This window comes from Vigna radiata, chromosome 9, assembly GCF_000741045.1.
Source record: "Vigna radiata var. radiata cultivar VC1973A chromosome 9, Vradiata_ver6, whole genome shotgun sequence".
In the NCBI taxonomy this organism is placed as follows: Eukaryota; Viridiplantae; Streptophyta; class Magnoliopsida; order Fabales; family Fabaceae; genus Vigna; species Vigna radiata.
In genome coordinates, this window is record NC_028359.1 from 13301892 (window position 1) to 13322328 (window position 20437).

The window sequence follows — 20437 nt, forward strand, 5'->3', positions numbered from 1 at the left end:
TCATCCATTCAAAACTACCAATTGCAAGTGTAAAATATACATCATTCACACTTCAATTCGCTTCAACAACCAAACATTATTATCAAACATGTATAAATAATCCACCTTTACCACCTTTCCTTATCTCCCAATTTTAAACAATAAATAATTTATATAATAAATTTTAGACTCATGAGTTTTTTCCAGAGAATTATTACAGAGACATGTGTGACATTAAACATCAACGTTTATGATTTTCATTGTTTATATAATTCAAATTACATTAAATTTATTAATATATATTTCAGATTAGTATTGTTTTGTTTATATCATTGAACACATTCTATTAATATGTAAAAAGAGTATTATGAATTAAAATCAAAATTTAAGATAAAAATAAATTTAAATTCAAATTTAAGATTATAAATATATCTAACCTTTTTTTTATTTCATCATATTTAAATTTATTCAACTTCGTTAAATATTTATCATCTAACTAGAACTGTTAAAATAGATTACAACTTGCAGGCTAACCCGATTTACTACGAGTCATATCATGTTAGGTTGAAAAAAATATGCATTTTTTTATGCGGACCAATTTTCAACCCGGTTCATTTAAATCTGGCTCACTCAGATTGAACTCGTGGTGAGTCAGATTGACCCACCTAATTTTATCTTTATTAATTTATTATCTTATAAAATCCTAAAAAATATCATCTGACTCATTATACGTGGATTGTATTGTATTTTTCTTTATTATTTTGAATTGTCTTGAGTTTAACATCATTTTGAGAGTGAAATTTATTTATATTTGAATTACAAAGTGAGTCAATGAATCAACCCATTTAATCTACCAACCCGTAGTGGATCGAACCGAGTTCGAATTTTTCTAACTCGCTAATAAATAAGTCAGGTTAAATTAATTCACTAAGTGACTAACTTATAATGGTTGAATAATCAGATCAGGTAACCCGTTTTGACAGTAGTATCTCTAACCAAATGTCTTGATCGTTATTATTAGAAGTAGCGTTGTGACTAATAAATATTGTAAAACTTATCCATTCAAGTCTTCTTCTATTTCGTGGTGTATAGCTGATTGGTACAAATCATGTTGGCATGGATTTTTGTCATTGTCATCCTATGTTTTTTTTTTTTCCTTGGGATGATTTATTTGGAATAAAGTCATTTCTCCAATTAAAACTTTAGTTTTATGGAAACTTTTACACGATAGATTGTCCAATGATATTAATCTTCAAGAAAAAGAATTACTCTTTGTTCTATGTGTAATATTTGTGCTAATTGTGATAAGACTCTTAAACACATTTTCTTTGAATGTTCTTCGGTCACTAAATTTTTGAGTATGACTACAAATTGTGGAAATGATGTGTGGATACCTAATTTTGGATTTGGAAATAAACAACATTTTATTTGGTTTAATGTTTCTTCTCATTTATTTATTCAGATTTCTTTGCAATAGGTTTAACTCCCATATTTTAGATTTCGTTTATTTCTTTTCTTTGGGAGTATTAGTTGATTGATTTTTGTATGACTTTGGTTTAATCTTTTTCTTATGACATTTATATAGTTATGACATTTATATAGTAAATTTAATAATATTTTTTTCAATTTTATATTATTTTCAAATATAGTAATATTAGATATCAAAATAAATTTTGACATCTCAGTAATCCCAAAATTCATCAATTATTTATTATCATATTTGTTGAATTAAGTAAAAAATTATATTTGGAATTAATCTTTCTTAATGTTAAATATATATATAGAATTTTCTATTTACAATAGAAGAAATATAAACTAAATCCAATAAAAAACTAACTAAAAAATAAAAAATAAATATAAAATAAAGATAATATATATAATAATATTAAAAATTTATTATAAAAAATAATAAAAAATACAAAAACATCAAATAACATATTAAATTTATGATAAAAATTACACGAAACATAAATAAATTATATTTATTATGAAAAAAAATCTAAATAAATATATAGCGCTAAAACATTAAACTTTAATGTGTAATATTCTCCCGGAATAAAAACTAATTTAATTAACTTATTTATCCAATGATTTAAAAAAAATATATGAAAAACTTTGAATGATTTCTTATAAAAATCCAGATATCGACGTTTCTCTAAAATAAAATTGAGGGTATTTAAAATAATAAAACAATATTAAATAAATCATCATAATGACAAAAAAAAAAACCTATTAAACTTAAAATTTAATAATTTCTTTGGATGAAAATTTTCTTTTTCACAATGTTTGATTTGATAAATCTTGAGAAAATTTTGGTGAATGAAGAAGACAATTAGTTACAGACGCTTAAGATAGTAAGGCCAAAAAGAAACACTTATTTTAATGACTAATTTATTGCAATCTTACAAAGCATCTACATCAACTACAACTACTACATCTCAAGTTGGGGAATTCCCATTGCTTTTCTCTCTTTTGTTCTTCTTTTTTTCTTTTTGTTTGGTGGTGGAATTTCAATTCATAAAATGAACAATATTGAAGAAAAAGGGACATAATTTGATGGATATATTAATAATAGTAATATTATTATTATTATTATTTATAATAATAATCAATCTCAAGCTGTGACAGATGTTTCCACAGCTAGTTTTCCAGGGTATGCAACTTCTGATTTTATATCAGTTTCCCATAGTTCTGGCACAGCTTCCTTAAGGTTGTGAATGCTTTCCAAAGCATAATCTGCACCTTTGCATCTTTGTGATGTACCAACCTGTATATGCAGCAATCAATGAGTATCTATACAATCAAATTATGCAGAGTTTATCTACACTCAAATGCAACCAATAATAGCTTCTGGAAGCAACTCAGTTTCTGCTACATGACAAAATTTCAAATGACTTACCAGCACAGTGTGAAGCCCCACACGTTTTCCAGCTTGTATGTTACGGGTACTGTCCTCAAAGAACAACTGATAAAAGAACACAAGAAAGAAACATCAGTTAAACCAAGTTACAAAGAACAACATTGGATAAGTGAAAAACTATACTTTAAGTGTCTCTGGTGGAAGTTTCACATCTACTAGAGATAATAAGGTCAATTTATAGTATATAAATAGATGAAAATCTCATCTTACACATCGATTTTATGAGATTGAGTTAAGTTTAAAGTTCAGTTCTAAAACACATCAATTTTTGTTTAGTTTATTAAATCACAGAATAAACTATCCTTAATTGACTGAGGTGACAAAGGTTAATATGATGTGACATTTTTCACAATTTATTATGTGTTCTAAGTGGAATAAATTGATGTGATAAAGCAGGAGAGGACCAAGACCAACACGTAGAAGTACCAACATCAGTTTTTTTATGACAAAAACTCTAGAAAATATGGACTAGACCAAGACCATTTTACTGATTAAGTTAAAACCTTTTAAAACTGTATTTTAGCTTGAGATCATGAAGGTTAAAGGGTGAATTTCTTACTGTTCTTTGAGGTTTGAGGTTGGCTATGTTGAGGGCCAATTCAATGGCATTTTCTGATGGTTTGCAGATAATTGGTGTCTTTGGCAAGACTGAAGTGGGGTTGGGCTTGGCAAAATGTTCTATGATGTCAAAGATTTGAGAATTGGCTGGAGCATTACTGCTAGTGGTTGGATTGGTTGTCCTTGAACCCACAAACTCAATGTCATCTTCATCATCAGAAACAGTGCTCTTGTGAATGGGATTAAGGGTCTCAAAGCATATGATTCCTTCAAAGCAGCCTTCTAATCCAAGCCTGTTAAGTGCCTTAGCAGCATGGACTTTGTCTGCATTTGTGAAGATCTATTCACAAAAACAAGAGAAACAATAAAGGTCACATTAGATATTATACATGCACCATCTCATGTTACCTATTTTGCTGCTTCATATAGGTCATAGAACAACTTACAAGTTTCCTATAGGGCAGGCTCAGCAAGAGGTTCCTCAGAACTGGGTCTGGTTTTAGGTTCTCATAAGGTAATCTCCCATGAACAAAACTGCAAGCAGTGATTAAGAAACCAGTGTCAAACCATTTCAAAATAAACACAAAAGTTCTGAAAGAAAAAACACTTTTTTATCAGTTTGAAAGTGATGGGGAGTAAGAGAAAAGGGTAAGTTACCTATGATATTCATCATAGTCAAAGTCATATCCAATTGCCTGAATAGAAAATGAAACAAAAACAATTATGGGTTGTTAGTGTTTCAAGAGTTTAATAATGGAAACCAATAATGATAAGGAAACATACCCTTAGACCAGCCATAGTTGTTCCATAATTCTTGTAAAGGAGGTTGGATAAGTCATCAATTTTGCTTGGGTGTATGCCAAGCTTTTCAACCATGTAGTCTGTGATCAATTATAGCACTCATGTGAGTACAAATTGCAGAGTCATTTCTGAGAATGCTGTGACATAAGCATATGGCACAGTGGCTTACCTTTAATATTTTTGAGACATGCTTCTGCAAGACCAGATTTGAGGGGATACAAAGTATCATCTAAATCTGCAGAAGAATCTCATAGTTAAAACACAGCACACATGAATAAGGAAATTCAATTTGGTATATTAAAGTTGTTCTGATAGCAACACAAGGCTCACCAAAAAGAAGACAATCATATTTTGGTCTCTGAGCCTGGTGTCTGAAGCGGTCTTCAAACTCCATTTCAAAGCCTTAAACATATAACAGAAAAAAAAAGGTGTAAATTCCATGGAAACTTTATTTGAACCAATCAAAATTTACAGGACAGTTCATTTTGATTCTCCAGCCACAGATCCTCATGGCTTTATGGAACCACAAATAGATGCTTTTTTTACTCAGATTAGCATCAAAAGTGATTAAAGTGTCCATAAGGGGAGACAAATAAGGGCCAATACAAACCATTTAAGATAAGGCTTTGTGAAGTTTCTGAGTGGACAATCCACAACCAGTGGAATGGATTGAATTAAAAAAAGAAAAAACACAGTGAAACAGTGCCTCTTTGGTGGCACAGAACTTAAAGAAACTTGGTAAGACTTGCTTTAAATTATAAAACTTAAAAGGCACAAGAAATGGACTTGTGTGAAAGGGAACACACCCATCAAAAAAGCCTTGGAACAGAGTTCATGTGACAGAGCAAAGCACTTGGAAAAGTGAATAAACTTTTGAAAGCATAAAATCTGCTAATTCAACAAACATCCATGATCCAACTGAAAAGACAGCTCTTTACAGCAATGCATATTTTGTAGAATCATCACATAAACATAAACAGGTTTATATTTGAAAACAACAGATTTATGGTTCTTTATTACAAAATCTGGTTCCATGCTGGTAAATTTGAGGGCAAAACCTGAAAATCATGATGATGGTACTAATGGGCTGGTGTTGATTAATTATGTTTGAAGGAGCATGAAGAGAAATGATTGAGGGCAATGGTGCAGAAAAAGGAGCAAATTAAAATGGTTTGCATGAAAGAAAAGCTTAAAGCTTAAAGCTTACCAAAGAGGGAACAATGAATGATGGGAAAGGCAAAAGAAGAAGCAAAGTTTGAAAAGAATGCAAAGTTGTTGTAGGAAGGAAGAGGGAGAAGGGGGAGAAAGAAGAGAAGGAAGAGTTGGTTTATATAGAGAAGGGTTGCTTCTGTGGCAGGGTGTGTGAATAAAATACTGCATTATTTCTCTAACAATTACGTTTAATATTCAAATTAGATGACCAATGGAAGATGTACAATGAATATTAAAATTTTCACTTCTCCAAGAAAGTGACAACTAATATAATTGGTTAAGGTTTTTTCCTTCTTTTTATTTGGTGTTTTTGTTTTTGACTGAATTTAAGAACCAAAATCTGATTTTTCCTTTACCTTTGTTCTGCATTACCGATTAATAAAGCACAAAAGGGGAATTTGCCAGCTGCATCAGCACAAAACAGAGGTGGAGGCTCATGCTAGTTGTCACCTTAGATAAACAACACTCTTCTTTCCCATTCTTTTGGTACAAAATCATTTTGCTAGCTAATCATATGCACATTTTAAACATGATTTATATACAAATTAACAACTTTATATTTTTAATATTGCTCTTCCATAAAACAAATAGGTATATTCTTTTAAATTAGTGTTATCAGAATGGGTCGCTCAGTCATCTTGATTCATCACAGATTTATCAAAATGGGTTGGTGAGTCATCTCGATTCATCACAAATTTAACATGATTGAACCAGATTTAAATGAATTGGATTGAAAATTAACCCACATAAAAAAATACATTTTTTTTCAAACCTAATCTAACTCAAATCTGTGCTAAACCGAATTGACACTTGGATTATAACCCATTTTAACAACTTTACTTTAAATATTCACATACATTTTCATTTAATTTACCCTTATACTTTTTATAACGACAAATAATATTTTGATATTCTACCATCACTCAACAATCAATTTTTAAAACAATATAATAACAAGTTAAATATTTTTCTTATCACCAAACTATTATAAAAAATTATATTTCATTTTTAAACTAAATTATAAATATTTAGTTCCATACATTATGAAAATTTCTATAAAATATTCCTTCCAATAAATATAAATAATATTTGGAGGTTATATTATTATGCATCCCACATCTAATATATTGAAATGATGTTTTACCTGACTTCAAAAAGAAAAATTTTATAATAATTTAAAAATGAAAAGCATAATTAACCATATAATAATTAAAAGGACGAATTTTTTATATTTTAAAAAAATAAAAATACAATAGTAAAATAATGATATAAAATGAGAATAAAAGATTATGAAATGTCAAAATATTATAATCCTTCATAATAGATCAATCCATGATAAATAATATTCCCCTTTCTAATTATATTAAAGGAGATTAATCTCGTCTTTATTAATAACTTCTAATTGGTAATTGATTTAATTATAGATTATTTGATTTGTCATGTTATGGTTTCATCATGTCTAAACTTTTCTTGTCCACATATCAATATAGAAATTTAAATTTACAAGTTCTATTTTTTAAAGTTTACCAAATGAGTAATGTATATGGAGAAATAAATAAACTTATTGATACCTTTCTTGAATAGAGTAGAATGAAAACTTATATTTTAACATATCTAAAATTTTATATTCATTTGACACTTTTTTTTTTTACTTTTTTCTTTTTGAAAAAAATTATAAAATTTTACATCTTTATGATTATTTTACCTTTTTAATATGTGTTGAATGAATGTAAAAGTATAACATGATAATATAACTCGAGTAGAAAATAGTAACTTTTATTATTCTTATTGCATCAAGTGATAAAGATCCCATTAATTTAGTTCCAAAATTATAAAGTTAACCATAGCAATTGAAAAAATTGTGAATTTTTACATAAAAATGCAAATAGGGATGATGTCATTATAAATAATCTGTGATTGCGATACAGGTGTAAAGATTCTGAAAGTTTTAATAATGCTCTCCTAATTATGGTGAGACAATGATGTTTAAAATCTTGCCTAAGTCATCACTTTTGCTCTTCTTTGTTAGCTTCTTTTTTGCTTCCCACAATGACCAAGTACTCTATCCTAAACATGCAAACTCCTAATATTTTTTCATTCAAAACCTCATTAATCCAAAAATTAATAAATATCTTTTGCTTAAAACCCATCAAGATTCTTAGTCAGTCATGTTAAAAGTTTCACATCGACTAAAAATAAAATAAAATTATAATATATAAATAGATGTAAATCTCATCTTAAAAACTGATTTTGTAAAATTAAATTAGATTTAAAAACTATTTTCTAATAAATCACTTAACTCATTTCTAATAATGAATTTTAATCAATAATTTTAGAATTATCACAATAGTGTGTTTAAACTAATTATAATTTTAATTTCTAATTTTGATATAAAGTTATTATAATCTATTTTTCACAAACGCTTACTACAACATTATTAAGTAATCCCTCACTCATTTTTTAAAAGAAAAACGTCAAAAACGATAAATTTAAAGATAAAATTAAACTATGATACTCTTGTCCCTAAAAATTTGAGCCACCCACTTTGATGGAATGTTCATGCATCATGAGTTTATATGTGAATTTTTTTAAGTGAGGAAATTTTGAGATTAAATGAATCATCACCAACTTTATACATGACCAATATTTATTTTTAATACAAAATTTTAATATAATAAAATTTGTGTACTTATATTTAGTTTATTTTAATCAACCCAACTAATTTTTTTTTTCAATTTAGCATTATTTAAAACTAATAAGTTTCCCAATCTTGCTTATTTACTTTAACTCTCTTACACAAGATCTTTAATATAATTAAACAATTTGAAAGAAGGGACACGTGGAATTGTTGGAAAACAATCAAGACACCTAGCCATGGCAATGAGTTGTCCCAAAAATATCATCTCACCTTGTTCATGCATCATATTTTTTTTTCTTTTTTATTTACCCATTTGCATATACTTCAAATTTAATAGTTATGCATAGTTAATGTAAACATTTTCGTCTAAAATGTATTAAAAAAAATTCAAACTAAACAAAAAATAACGTAATTATGATTATTTTACTTGTATATATTACATAGGCCATTTCATAGGATTGTTTAAAAGTGTCTTGATAATAAAAAAAAATATAGTTTTTACTTGTGTATAAAATTAATTTTAACTTATTAAAACACTTATTTCAATTCTTTTATTTTTTGGTGTAAGTGGTGAATATAATTATTTATAAATTCTCCATGTATGACTTTCCTAAGAAAATTATACAATATTGTGAAAAGTTATATGAGGATAACTTAGCCGCATAAATTTGGAGGAGGAAAAGGAAAATGTTGGTACTATTTTATGATAAACTTGATTGTGCCCACACTAAAATCAACGTGAGCTATGGTTCAAGTTCCTTTTTTATAATGCTTTTTAACTTTTGTTTTTGTGGGCTACAAGTGCTTTTCAAGTCCACCATATATAAAGAAAGGAAAAGAGAACACAAAAAAATGTTGCACTTCTCATCAACTTCTGTCCACAAAATTCCTTGGCTTAGCACAATCACCACACACACCTTCAACATCCAAACCTTCAATTTTTCAATATCTATTGCGGCCATGATCTCATGAATTATGGTTCATAGAAAAATGTGAAAATTAATTTAAAATGAAAATATTTATTTTTATATTATTTTGTTTTATTATCCAAATTAACTTTTTTCTTCATTTATATATTTTTGTTTTTATTTTGAACTCACATAAGTTAAGATAACGATGTTATTATCTTGATAGATTTAAAATTGTGTTAGAGATCTAACTTTAACTAATTAGACGAGTTTATTCTATATAAGTATATAATTGGATCCAAATTTTATTTTATAAGTCGGTTTTGTAGGTTGAGTTAAGTTTAAAATTTATTTCTTAATATGGTATGAGAGCAGGAGTTTAAGTTCATTTTAGCGAAATTTGTTGTTTGTTTGGTCTATTGTGTCATTCGTTATTGAAAGATTTGTTGTTTGTAGAGTTTAACGAATAATTCACGGTAGGGCCATAAGAGACCACCCATTAATGTCTGGTTTCATATTTGAGATATAATTACCTTTACGTGATGGTATGTGTTGGATATCCCACATCAACTAAAGATAACATGAGTTTGCATTATATAAATGGATACAAATCTTACCTTATAAGTCAGTTTTGTACAGTTAAGTTAAGTTTAAAATTCACATTTTACATGATATCATAACCATATGTTAGAGTCTATTCTAACGAGATTTGTTGTTTGTTTGACTTATTATGTTACTTTCTTTGCTATCAGAAGATTCTGTTATCGAACCATCTATTAATATTTAATCCAAAAAAAGTATATGTCTTGACGCGTTGGAGATTCCACATTGACTTATAGATGTAAACTTCGTCTTATAAGTCAATTTTATATGATTATATTTTCTTATTTCAATATTGTAAAGATAAAACCGTAAAGGTTTGTATAATGAAGTTTACACCCCACTTATATATCATAATTTGATTTTATTTCTAGTTGATGTGAAACTTTTTCAACACATCCCCTTCACGTTAATATATAGACATTTCGAATGTGATAATAAAAGTAGAAGGTCTGAGCGTCAAAATGTCTTTTACAGATATCTTTTCTCTTAGGTTAAATATATGTTTTAGTCCTCATATTTGTTCCCCATTCCCAATTAGGTCCTCATGTTTTTTTTTATCCCAATTGCATCCTAATATTTGTAAATTTGAGGAATTAAGCCCTCTCCGTTTTTTTTGTCCCAATTGCATCCTAATATTTTTAAATTTGAGGCAATTAAGCCCTCTCAATTGGCCTACGATGTTAGCGGCCAGTTAACGGAGAGGGATTAATTGCCTCAAATTTACAAATATTAGGATACAATTGAGACAAAAAAAAACTTAAAGACCTAATTGAAAATGAGAAACAAATATAAGGACTAAAACGTATATTTAACCTTTCTCTTATTAGAAAAATTTGATGTAAAAAATTCAGATATCACAAAATAAAGAAAACAACAGCAGAAAAGTGTCTTTTACCATTATACAATTGTATACACAAACACTATTTAATTTGATTTGGTTTTACAGACTAAAATAAACATCACAGCTTTTATGACTGCTAAATGGTAAAATATTATGAGCCATGCTAATCATCATTGCTCACCACGCCATATATAATATAATTTTTGTTTTGTAAACTCTCTCTTGATCTTTCTAGGAAACACACCAAGTCAATAAGAGGCTTTATCACTTGTTTTAATTCTTACTATTTTAATATGATCTTTTACATCAAGGCCAATGTTCTTGAACAGCACTCAATAATTTATTTATCTTAGACCAAGTTAAAATATTCATTTTGTTTTCTTCCAAAGATCTTAGGCATGTGTTTGGTTAGTGAGGAGGAAACTCACACTAGAGTTTCATTATGAGAATATTTTTCATTTCTCTTAACAATACAACAAAATGATGTAATATTTTTTGTAAATGTATAAGTGGAAAGTTATACGGTAAAAAAAATGAAGTGATGTATAAAATCTTTTAAGATTTTATTTTGAAAAGTAATTTTTAGATCTTTTATAAAAATAACTCATATTTTTTCAGTCTATTATAAATGTTCAAACATTTTTTCAGTCTATCAATAAAACAGATAGCTTTCCTGAAAAACTGCTATCTAAGCACCATCTGTTGTGCTGAAATAAACAGTGTGTTTTTTAGAAAAACACTATTTATTGATCTATTTTAAATTATAAATTAAAAAATAATCTTAATTATTTATAAATAATATTTTTAAATAAATGCTATTTAATGATAATAGATAACGTTTATTTAAATAAACATTATTTATTATTTATTGTTTTTCATATTAATAGATAATATTTAAAAAAAAAATACTATCGAACGTTATTTATGATAATTTTGTAGTAATCATTTGATTTAAACATAGACAAATATATCCCGTATTGATAAAATTAAACTGTAATTAGGATTAAAATATTATATAATGATTAAATAAATGAGAGAAATTTGTTGTAAGAACTCGTAATAAAACCTAATTCATACTTAGATATTTTTTATATGGATAAGTTGTATTTCAGGTGATCAATCTTCCTTATCTGTTCCAATATAAAAATTCTCTAACATTTTGAATATTTTAAATATAAAAAGTTCTATGTCTTCAAATTCACTCTTCCTAGTTTGAAATTCTTTAATTTTTGTGTACAAGATCTTGTTCTAAGAAAAATCTCAACCACATTATTTGTTCTTGTTCTTATCCATTTTTATCAGCAATCGCAAGGTTTTTGGGAAACTAAAAAGGAAGCGTTTTCAGTTTTATTTCATTTTATTATTGACCTTCTGCTTAGAGAAATAAAATTTTGGTTGTTCTACATAATAATTTGTAATGGTCCACATTATTAATTCAGAGAAAGACAAAGAAAGTATTATAGAGGGAAAAGATTCCAACTTTATGATCCACAAATTTATTTAAGAATGAGAGTATAGAGATCCACAAATTTAGATTTTATTGAGGTGTATCTTTCTAGAATTTACATGAAACTCTGAATAAAAAAATATTTTTTTTTAAAAATTAAAATACCCAAATGGTTAAATGTCTTGTATCTTTCATTTTCATGAATTGTATTATCTTTTGGAGTGGATGAGAAGGTATAAAGAGATGGTCAAATTATGAATTTCCATGTGTTTATGTGAGTGATTGCTGATGAAAGTGCCAAACTCCAAAGACTAATAAGGTTTATTAATTATGTGACATATGTATGCGTGTGTCTGAAGAAGCATTATTTGAGCAACGACCCAGAATGCAGTGCATACACGTATGCATCAAAAGGCAAAGTCATAAACAATTGTAGTAATTATCCGATAAAAATCCATCAAGCAATTTCAGCAACATACATGTCAGTATCCATGATTGCATAATTATCTTAAGAATTTTAGACTAAGGCCTCCATGATTGAGGGCTTGTGAAGTACAGATATCATCAAAAGAGCATAGTTTTGAATGAATTATTATATATATAAATTAATAAGTGATTTGAGAGAGATTTCAATAATGTCTCTGATATTATATTAAAAAGTAAATTTTTAAATCTAATTCAATCTTACAAAACTGATAAACTGATCTTATTATTAGAAAGTGAGTGAGTTTTTACGCCTAATTCAACTTCACAAATTGGATATAGACATCTCGTGCGTGATAGTAGAAATTGGATCGTCTGATAGCGGTCCAACAACGGGTGGAATAGAAACATAAATGCCCACTTAGAACTTGCTAGGATAGACTTTAACCATGACTCTAATATCATATTAGAATGAGTTTTTACGCTTAACTCAATCCCATAAAACCGACTTGTAAGATAATGTTTACACCTCACTTATATATATTACAATTTAACCTTATTTCTAGTTGATGCAAGACTTTCAACATCTTTAATCGATGTGAGACTTTCAACGTTTTTGTAGTTGTGAGACCTATATAATAAAGTGAGTGTGGCATCAATAATGAAGTGAAAATGACGATCGAAAATGGTAGATGTTATTTAATTGATGTACATGGGATGGAAAAGTACAAGTTAAGTAGATGAAAAGAGGTGGGTAGAGTTTTGTTTAGTGACATGAATCCTTAAAATATATAGAGTTGATGGTTACGTATTTGTCAAAACATTAGCACTTGCGGTGGGAAGTGGGCTACTTCTACTGTTTCTTCTCTGTCTTTTGAAAGCTCCATTTCACACTTTCCCTCCCTCAATTATTCCAACCACCTGGGTTGCCTCTCATTCTCACACACCATTTTAATATTTTTAACATGAAAAATATAATTTTAACAATTTTTTTTAACAAATTTTTCACAATTGTTATGAGAGTTTGTGATTGGTCTGTTTTAAATATACAAACCAATAAAATTTGTTGTTAAAAAGTTATTAGAAAAAGTTGTTAAAATATGATGATGCTTTTAACATTTACAAATCAAATCAGATCTTCAAAACTTCTTCCAGAATCTGTATTGTTATCATGACACAGAGATAAAATTAAAATGATTATAAAAGTATAAATTTTAGTATTTTAAAAAAAAATAAAATAAAAAGTAAGTAAGGATAATATAAATATGACAAAAATATTTTTCTTCTGAGAATCGATGCTTTTCAATATAGGTATATTGAATTTAATCTCACTATGTTAAGAAGTTTTAAAGGGGTAAACTCAAATTTAGCATATTTTAAATATATAAAAGATATAAAGGTAGGAGTCAGGTTTCCTGGTAGTGTTTTTGGTGTTATTCTTTTATTAAACGTTGAAAATATATTACTGATGTTTTTAAATATATTATTTTTTTAATATATCAATATATTTAAAAAGTTTAATAGCAAAATAAAAAGAAAACACAAGTACTGAAAAAGGTAGACATAGAGCACTTTGTTGAGACCATTGGATTCTGTATTTTGTTTGAATTGAAGATTGGTGCCAATTATTGGAGCTCTTGAGCCTCCACTTGATGATTTGTTTAGTGAAAAAGAATTAAAAAAAAGGTAAAAGTGAATTTGGCTTAAGTAGGTGGAGTTAGTTGACTGAGACAGGTACATCTGATGGAGAAAGCATAATTTAATTAGGGTTAAATGACATTTTTTTATATTAACATTTAATAAATATATTAATTCAATCTCAATAACTATTTCATTATTTTTAAATTAACCAAATTCATGTCTAATTATTCTAGTTATAATGCTTAATTATAATTACATATATCACTACTGAAAAGACCAACAATAATACAGGGCACAAAACAAAAACTGAATAAAGCATTTGTTTATTTATCTATTTTTTATGACAGCATAATAATAATAATAATAATAATAATAATTTATATATATATATATATATATATATATATATATATATATATATGGGTTTGTTAATTTTCGTAAGTTGGTAGTGTACCAAGTTTTAAGTTACAAAAAAAGTTTCTATTAAAAAAAACTAACTTTAAATCTAAAGGTATTTTAATAATTTTAAAATTTAATTTAAAATAAAAAATAAAATGTAATTAAGTTATTACTTTGTATTATATATTTTTTTAAAGGTAGTTGTTTTTTAAAATAAAAAATAAAATAAAAATAGTTGTTTTGTAAAATAAAAAATAAAATAAAAGGTAATAACTAGATGGACCAATCAGAATAAGAAATAACTACCTTTTATTTTTTTTATTTTAAATTAAATTTCAAAATTATTAAAATATCTATTGGATTTAAAATTAGTTTTTATTTTAATAGAAATTTTTTTGTAACTTAAAACTTGATACACTTCACTACCAACTAAAAAAACTTAACAATATATATATATATATATATATATATATATATATATATATATATAATTTAGAATTAATTAATTTCATTTGTGGTGGACACCACTTTCAACTTGGCAAGCCACCCCAAAAGTGAAATTTTATAAATAAAAAAGATTTAAAAGTAGTGAGTGGGTTGATACATAGCTTCTAGTTTTGGTCAAATAACTTGAAGAAGACGCATGATAATTTTCCATTGGGGGAGTTAAAGTCTCTCCCTTTCTTCATAAGTAGGGATAATGAAGGAACAAGTTTATTTTTTGTTCTCACTCCATCTAAAACTTTGATTCGGCAAATTATTTGAACTTTGAGACTATTCTAATGGGAAATAAATGAGACAAAAATTTAACCAATTTAACTTTTTAATATAATATATTATTTTAGTGTTGTGTATAAGGTTGAAACAATATAGACCACCTTAGTCATTTCATTTCAATATTTGTAAATTGAGTCTCATTAGTTATAATAACTATGGTATAGAAGATAAACAAGGAGTAAGTGCATGTATGTTCATTAATCATATCTTACAAAGGTATGCTACTAAATGATTGAAAAGATAGTACTCAAATACTCTAAACAAAACCTTTTGACAACAATTAAAAAAATAACTGTTTTGAAACCGTGATTAATACATACGTTGTTACAAGTTGTAGAAATAAATGACAACTAGTCATACTTTTAATAACAATTTTGTAAAAGAATAAGTGTATTTTTTTGCACTTACAAAATAATAAACAAAGCAGTGGAGAGAGCATGGGAAGATAAGAAGTTGCAATGTGTGGGAAAACCCACACATGAGGAGGGAAAATACAAACAATTGAGAGAGAAAACCCATGGAGAACACACAAGTTGTGATTACACGAGAAATGCAACATGAATAACGAAGACAAAGCAACAAAAGTAATGGAAATAGCAGCAATGTACACTAGTAAAAAAAACACTTTTTATAAGTACATATTATATCGATTTTAACTCACAAAGTATAAAAAGTCATACGATGACAATTTTGTAAATGATGCAAGATTTTTTAAACTGGTTAGTGGTTGAGCGAGAGGCTTTTAGCAGCAACTCTCTATTATTTTCAAATTTTTCATTTTCTTACAAAATAATATACGTATATAAAATTATATTTGTTTACGAATAATATATACAAATCTTATATTTTTTTCACGGAATTCAGCAAAAAAAACACATGATATAAAGACAAATAAGATGTTCTAATAAGTATGAATAATAGGTAATTATCACACTTATCAACCGACGAGTAGAGATAGCTTGCTAGCGTTAACTTTAACTCAATGTCGTGGTGCACCTCCGCCTTAATCTACAAGTTTCACTTGCTTGGGGTCGAACCAGAGAGTAGTGATGAGGAAGACTTCTTCACCAGGTTGACTCGTTAACTTAGCCATGCACAACTCCATGAAACAAAGACGGAACAACTGCTCACTGTTCCAATATGCAATTGACACTGTTCCAATATCCAATTTGCTTTTGCACTCGAGTCACACCAAATTGCTAATGATTTGCAAAACGACGAAATATCAACCCAGAAGACTCTCCTGATCAACAAATCTGGGAGGTTGCTCCATGTAAATCTCTTCTTACAAATCACCCTTGAAGAATGTATTGTTGACATCTAGTGGATAAAGAGGTCATTTTTGAAGAGCCACCATGACTATAAATAAACTAACAAAAGTCATCTTTTCCATGGGAGAAAAAGCATATATGGACGAGTCAAACGCAATGGTGACAAAAAAAGAGGTCAGAAGAGACACTAGTAAAAGAAGTTATGGATGAACAAGAGAGAGAAACCATAAAAATTCAAGATTATCCAATTAAGGCACCTGAAAAAGGAAAAAGAGCAACCTTGATGCTCTAAATAGATGCTTGAAAAAGCGCAACCATGTGATCGTTTGTCAAAACTAGAACTCCGATATTGGCAGTGGTAGACGATGGTGACGCCAACAACGGTAGATGACGCCGTCGTCGGCAACGACGAGTGTAGTAGCAGAGGCAATGAAATTTTTTTCCTCAAAAATACCTTAGCCTATAGATAATATGTTCAATACAGTGAAAATTATGTATGAGATTGATCTCTTTTTTTTTAATATAAACATAGGTTATTCTATTTATAATAGAAGAAATATGGACTAAGTCCAAAATAAAAATAAAAAGTAATAACAAATTAACTAAAGATAAAAGATAAATATAAAATAAAGATATAACAAAGTGAAACACAATGCTGAAACAGATAAAACACTCTAACTCTTTTAAAGTAAAAAGTATATTTCCAATGATGGTTTTCGTTTAACTGTTGTTGTTTCCTTTTTATTTTTAACCTTTTAATTTTAGTTTTCTCCCAAATTATCTATGTTTTCTTTTTATTTTTGACTTTTAGTGATGATTTACCTTCTAATCTTTCGTTATTTGTTTACTTTTAAAGATTGTTTCCATTGATTTATCATCCAAAATTTCATTTCATTTATAAATTTGTCACCGATTTTCATGTTTACAACAATGACTTTTAACTCATTGTTAATTTGTATCTTTAACTGATTTTTTACACTAGTGACTCATCGTTGTTATTATAGTTTGAATAATATAATAATACTTTTTAAGTTGTCTAGTCATTATTCACGAAGACTACCTTCTACACAAAAGCTTGTTTGATGAGACACGTGATTGATTAGTCAGTTGAACTCTTTAAAATAAAATATGAACTAAGGTCATAAATTAAACTCCAATGTCTAGTAAATTTTGCAAGTAAACTATGCCTGGTTGAACAGTGATGATGAGAGCAAAATGGTAGACATTTCATGTGTATGTCCTTTAACGAAGAAATAGAGTCGTGCAAGTGTTTGTGCTTGGTCTCGAAAATATACCTCTTGAACAATCATTTTAATTTGATTTCAAAACCTCAAACAATTAAAAAAAAAAAATTCTTCTAACAATTATTTTTTTACAAAAAAACATAATAGTTTGTCATTGATCTATTTCAAAAAAAATTTAAAATAAATTTTAACTGAACAATAAAACAATAACACGTGTTCTGTTGTTAAAAAATTATTAAATAAATTGTTAAAATATCATGATTTAAAAAAGTATGCTAGTAACTAGAGTTACACTGAATGAAGACATGGGAGCATCTAAATTCCTATGATGAAGTGATTCTAAAACATTTAATATGGAGAATTTTGAGTAAGAAACATTCCTACTTTGATACTACCACTAAGCACTAAGGATCCAAGATGTTATCATATTTCTAGAAGACATAAGTCGTACATAACTTCCAAGAAGATAATTCCAAGTCCAATCTATTGTCAAAATTGGTAAGTATGAGAAAAAGTGGACAAAACTGATTCATGATACAACAAACAATCACATTGCCCACTGTTCATACAAACACGAAAATTGGATGGTGAGGATAATAAATTACTTAGAAACATGAGAATGGATCAATGACTCTAAGGAAAAAAAAATAAAAACAAACACATTTAAGAAGGCTGTCCAGTTTGCCATCGTATGAAGGGAACTCTTAGAGTTAATCATGTTATCACAGGTCAAGTACATCATGGATCATGGAGGAGTTTGTTAAAAGAGATATGCATACTACCCTCTAAAAGAATTATTGTTAAAATATATAAAATATTCTATTAATAAATATTAGATAATTAAATATTATGTTAATTATAATTTAAATATTATTATAATTTAGATATTATTATAATTTGTATAGATGTATGCATCTATTATTTTTTTTTAATAGATAAAAAATTATAAAATTTATATAGTATTCTATTTTTTAAAATAATATATCATAATTATTCTTTAAAACTTTTAATATAATCAATATTTTAAAGAGAACTAGGAGTTGAATACGTGAGTAAATACATCAATTTTCAAGAAAATGACAACATGTTTTGATTTAAGCCCAAAGAACTTGACCATATAACCTCACCTTGGTTGTTTTGCATATGGAGAATGAACATTCTAAGGTCATTTTCACTTGCAAAAGGTAAATGCATATTTTTCATAGTAGTTGTCAGTTGAGTCATTAGTAACATTAACAATCTACGTACAAAAAATTGTATGGAAAATTGTAGGTACAAAAAAATAGTTAAAAAAACTGATATTGAGTGTGAAAAGTATTATTAAAAATTGGTATTTTTCTAAGAATGTATTAATTAATACCTGAGTGGATTATAACATTATTTAACTTCGTCCTAAAAATATATGGAATCTGTTTTGGTATATGGAGTCGAGCTATCACTGACATTTATACAATTTGTCTTTTTAGACGTTCGGTCACACTTTCTGTTTTTATGTCACTAACTCTATTCGATTAAGTCCCAGATCCTTCTTCCGAAATACTTCCGGCCGAGTACCTGCCAAAGGTCCTTTGACACTCAAGTTAGTGTACTGTTCACTCAATAAAGGGAGAGCAGCAATAAATGTGCAGTAAATATCCAACCCCCACCTCATGCCTTTGACCTCTATATATAGTTTTTGCCATAGGCTCGTGATTAGGAAAATCTTAATCACAGCCCAATAATGGCCTAATACCCTTAATCACGTTTTACCTTAATCTTGTTTTAATGTTGTCCTTCAAATGTCGCTGGACGGTCCACCCGTGATCGGTCGTACTTATCGCGGGCATTTGTTGACTCACACGCAAGTGTACCAGATCGTTCAAGTAATATAATCAATAATGTCCGATATCGTTCTTTCGAAGAGACTCGAAAGGCCTTATCGTTCGTGCGAATTGAGATCGTAAGACTTGTAGAGAAAAATTAATTGTTTCGTATGCAAGAACAAAAAATAAACATGCAATGCGTTTGATTCAGTTGACAAGAAAAAGACTATGGATGAATGGAGTTGTTGGGGGTTGACAATTTCATCTTATCCGTTCCCTCTTATCTACTCAACTTGTTTAGTGTGCTTGATTATCTAATTGTTATGCAAACTTTCTTGGCCTACCCTTAACCCGATCCTTCGGCGAAAAGAGCCTATTACTAATTACTGGTTTGCTATCCCTAGCCTCCCCTAGTAACTAGCAACACATTACCGAACATAAGCAAAAACAATCGATCGTCCTACCCCTTATCCCTAGGTTGGTATTGCTTAATCAAGGATTATATCACCAGTTCATGATAGTACCGTACGTCCCCGTATCAATAAAGACAAACAACAATTATCGAATGAGTTAAACGATAAAAGCTTTAAGCGCAGATGAGAACCCAACAATTGATAATCAAAGCATATGACAAGCATATAAATAAACAAGAGTTTCAGTAAAAGAGAGTTTACAAAGATTACATTGTTTCCCCCAACAACAAAAGGGTTTAGTTCACCATTGTCATGGTGAACATAGATGAAAAATGATGGAAGAATGGAAAAGCAAACCCTAGATAGGATGAAAAGGAGCCTAAGCATCCAAGAAATCTTCTCCAGAGAGTGAAAATTAGGTCTGGTCGCCCTCCTCTGTCAAAAGAATGATTCTTAAGTCGCAACAGGGCTATTTATAGATGAGGAGCGTCATAGAAAACAAGCTCAAGCCCAGCAGACAACCGCCCGTCGCCACACTTATGCCGCTCGACGGTTTGCTC

At 28.3% G+C, this 20437-nt stretch overlaps 1 protein-coding gene across 1 annotated transcript; it reads right to left on the minus strand.

The window, feature by feature from the left end:
• Positions 1 to 2334: 2334 nt before the first annotated feature.
• Positions 2335 to 5585, minus strand: LOC106774319. Its single transcript, XM_014661273.2, has 9 exons — positions 5466 to 5585; positions 4589 to 4660; positions 4428 to 4493; positions 4241 to 4338; positions 4115 to 4152; positions 3904 to 3991; positions 3459 to 3797; positions 2879 to 2944; positions 2335 to 2746 (listed from the first exon to the last, which is right to left on the minus strand). The coding sequence occupies exons 2-9, from the start codon at positions 4650 to 4652 to the stop codon at positions 2594 to 2596; spliced, it is 912 nt and encodes a 303-aa protein (XP_014516759.1). The 5' UTR covers positions 4653 to 4660; positions 5466 to 5585; the 3' UTR covers positions 2335 to 2593.
• Between the last annotated feature and the right edge of the window lie 14852 nt (positions 5586 to 20437).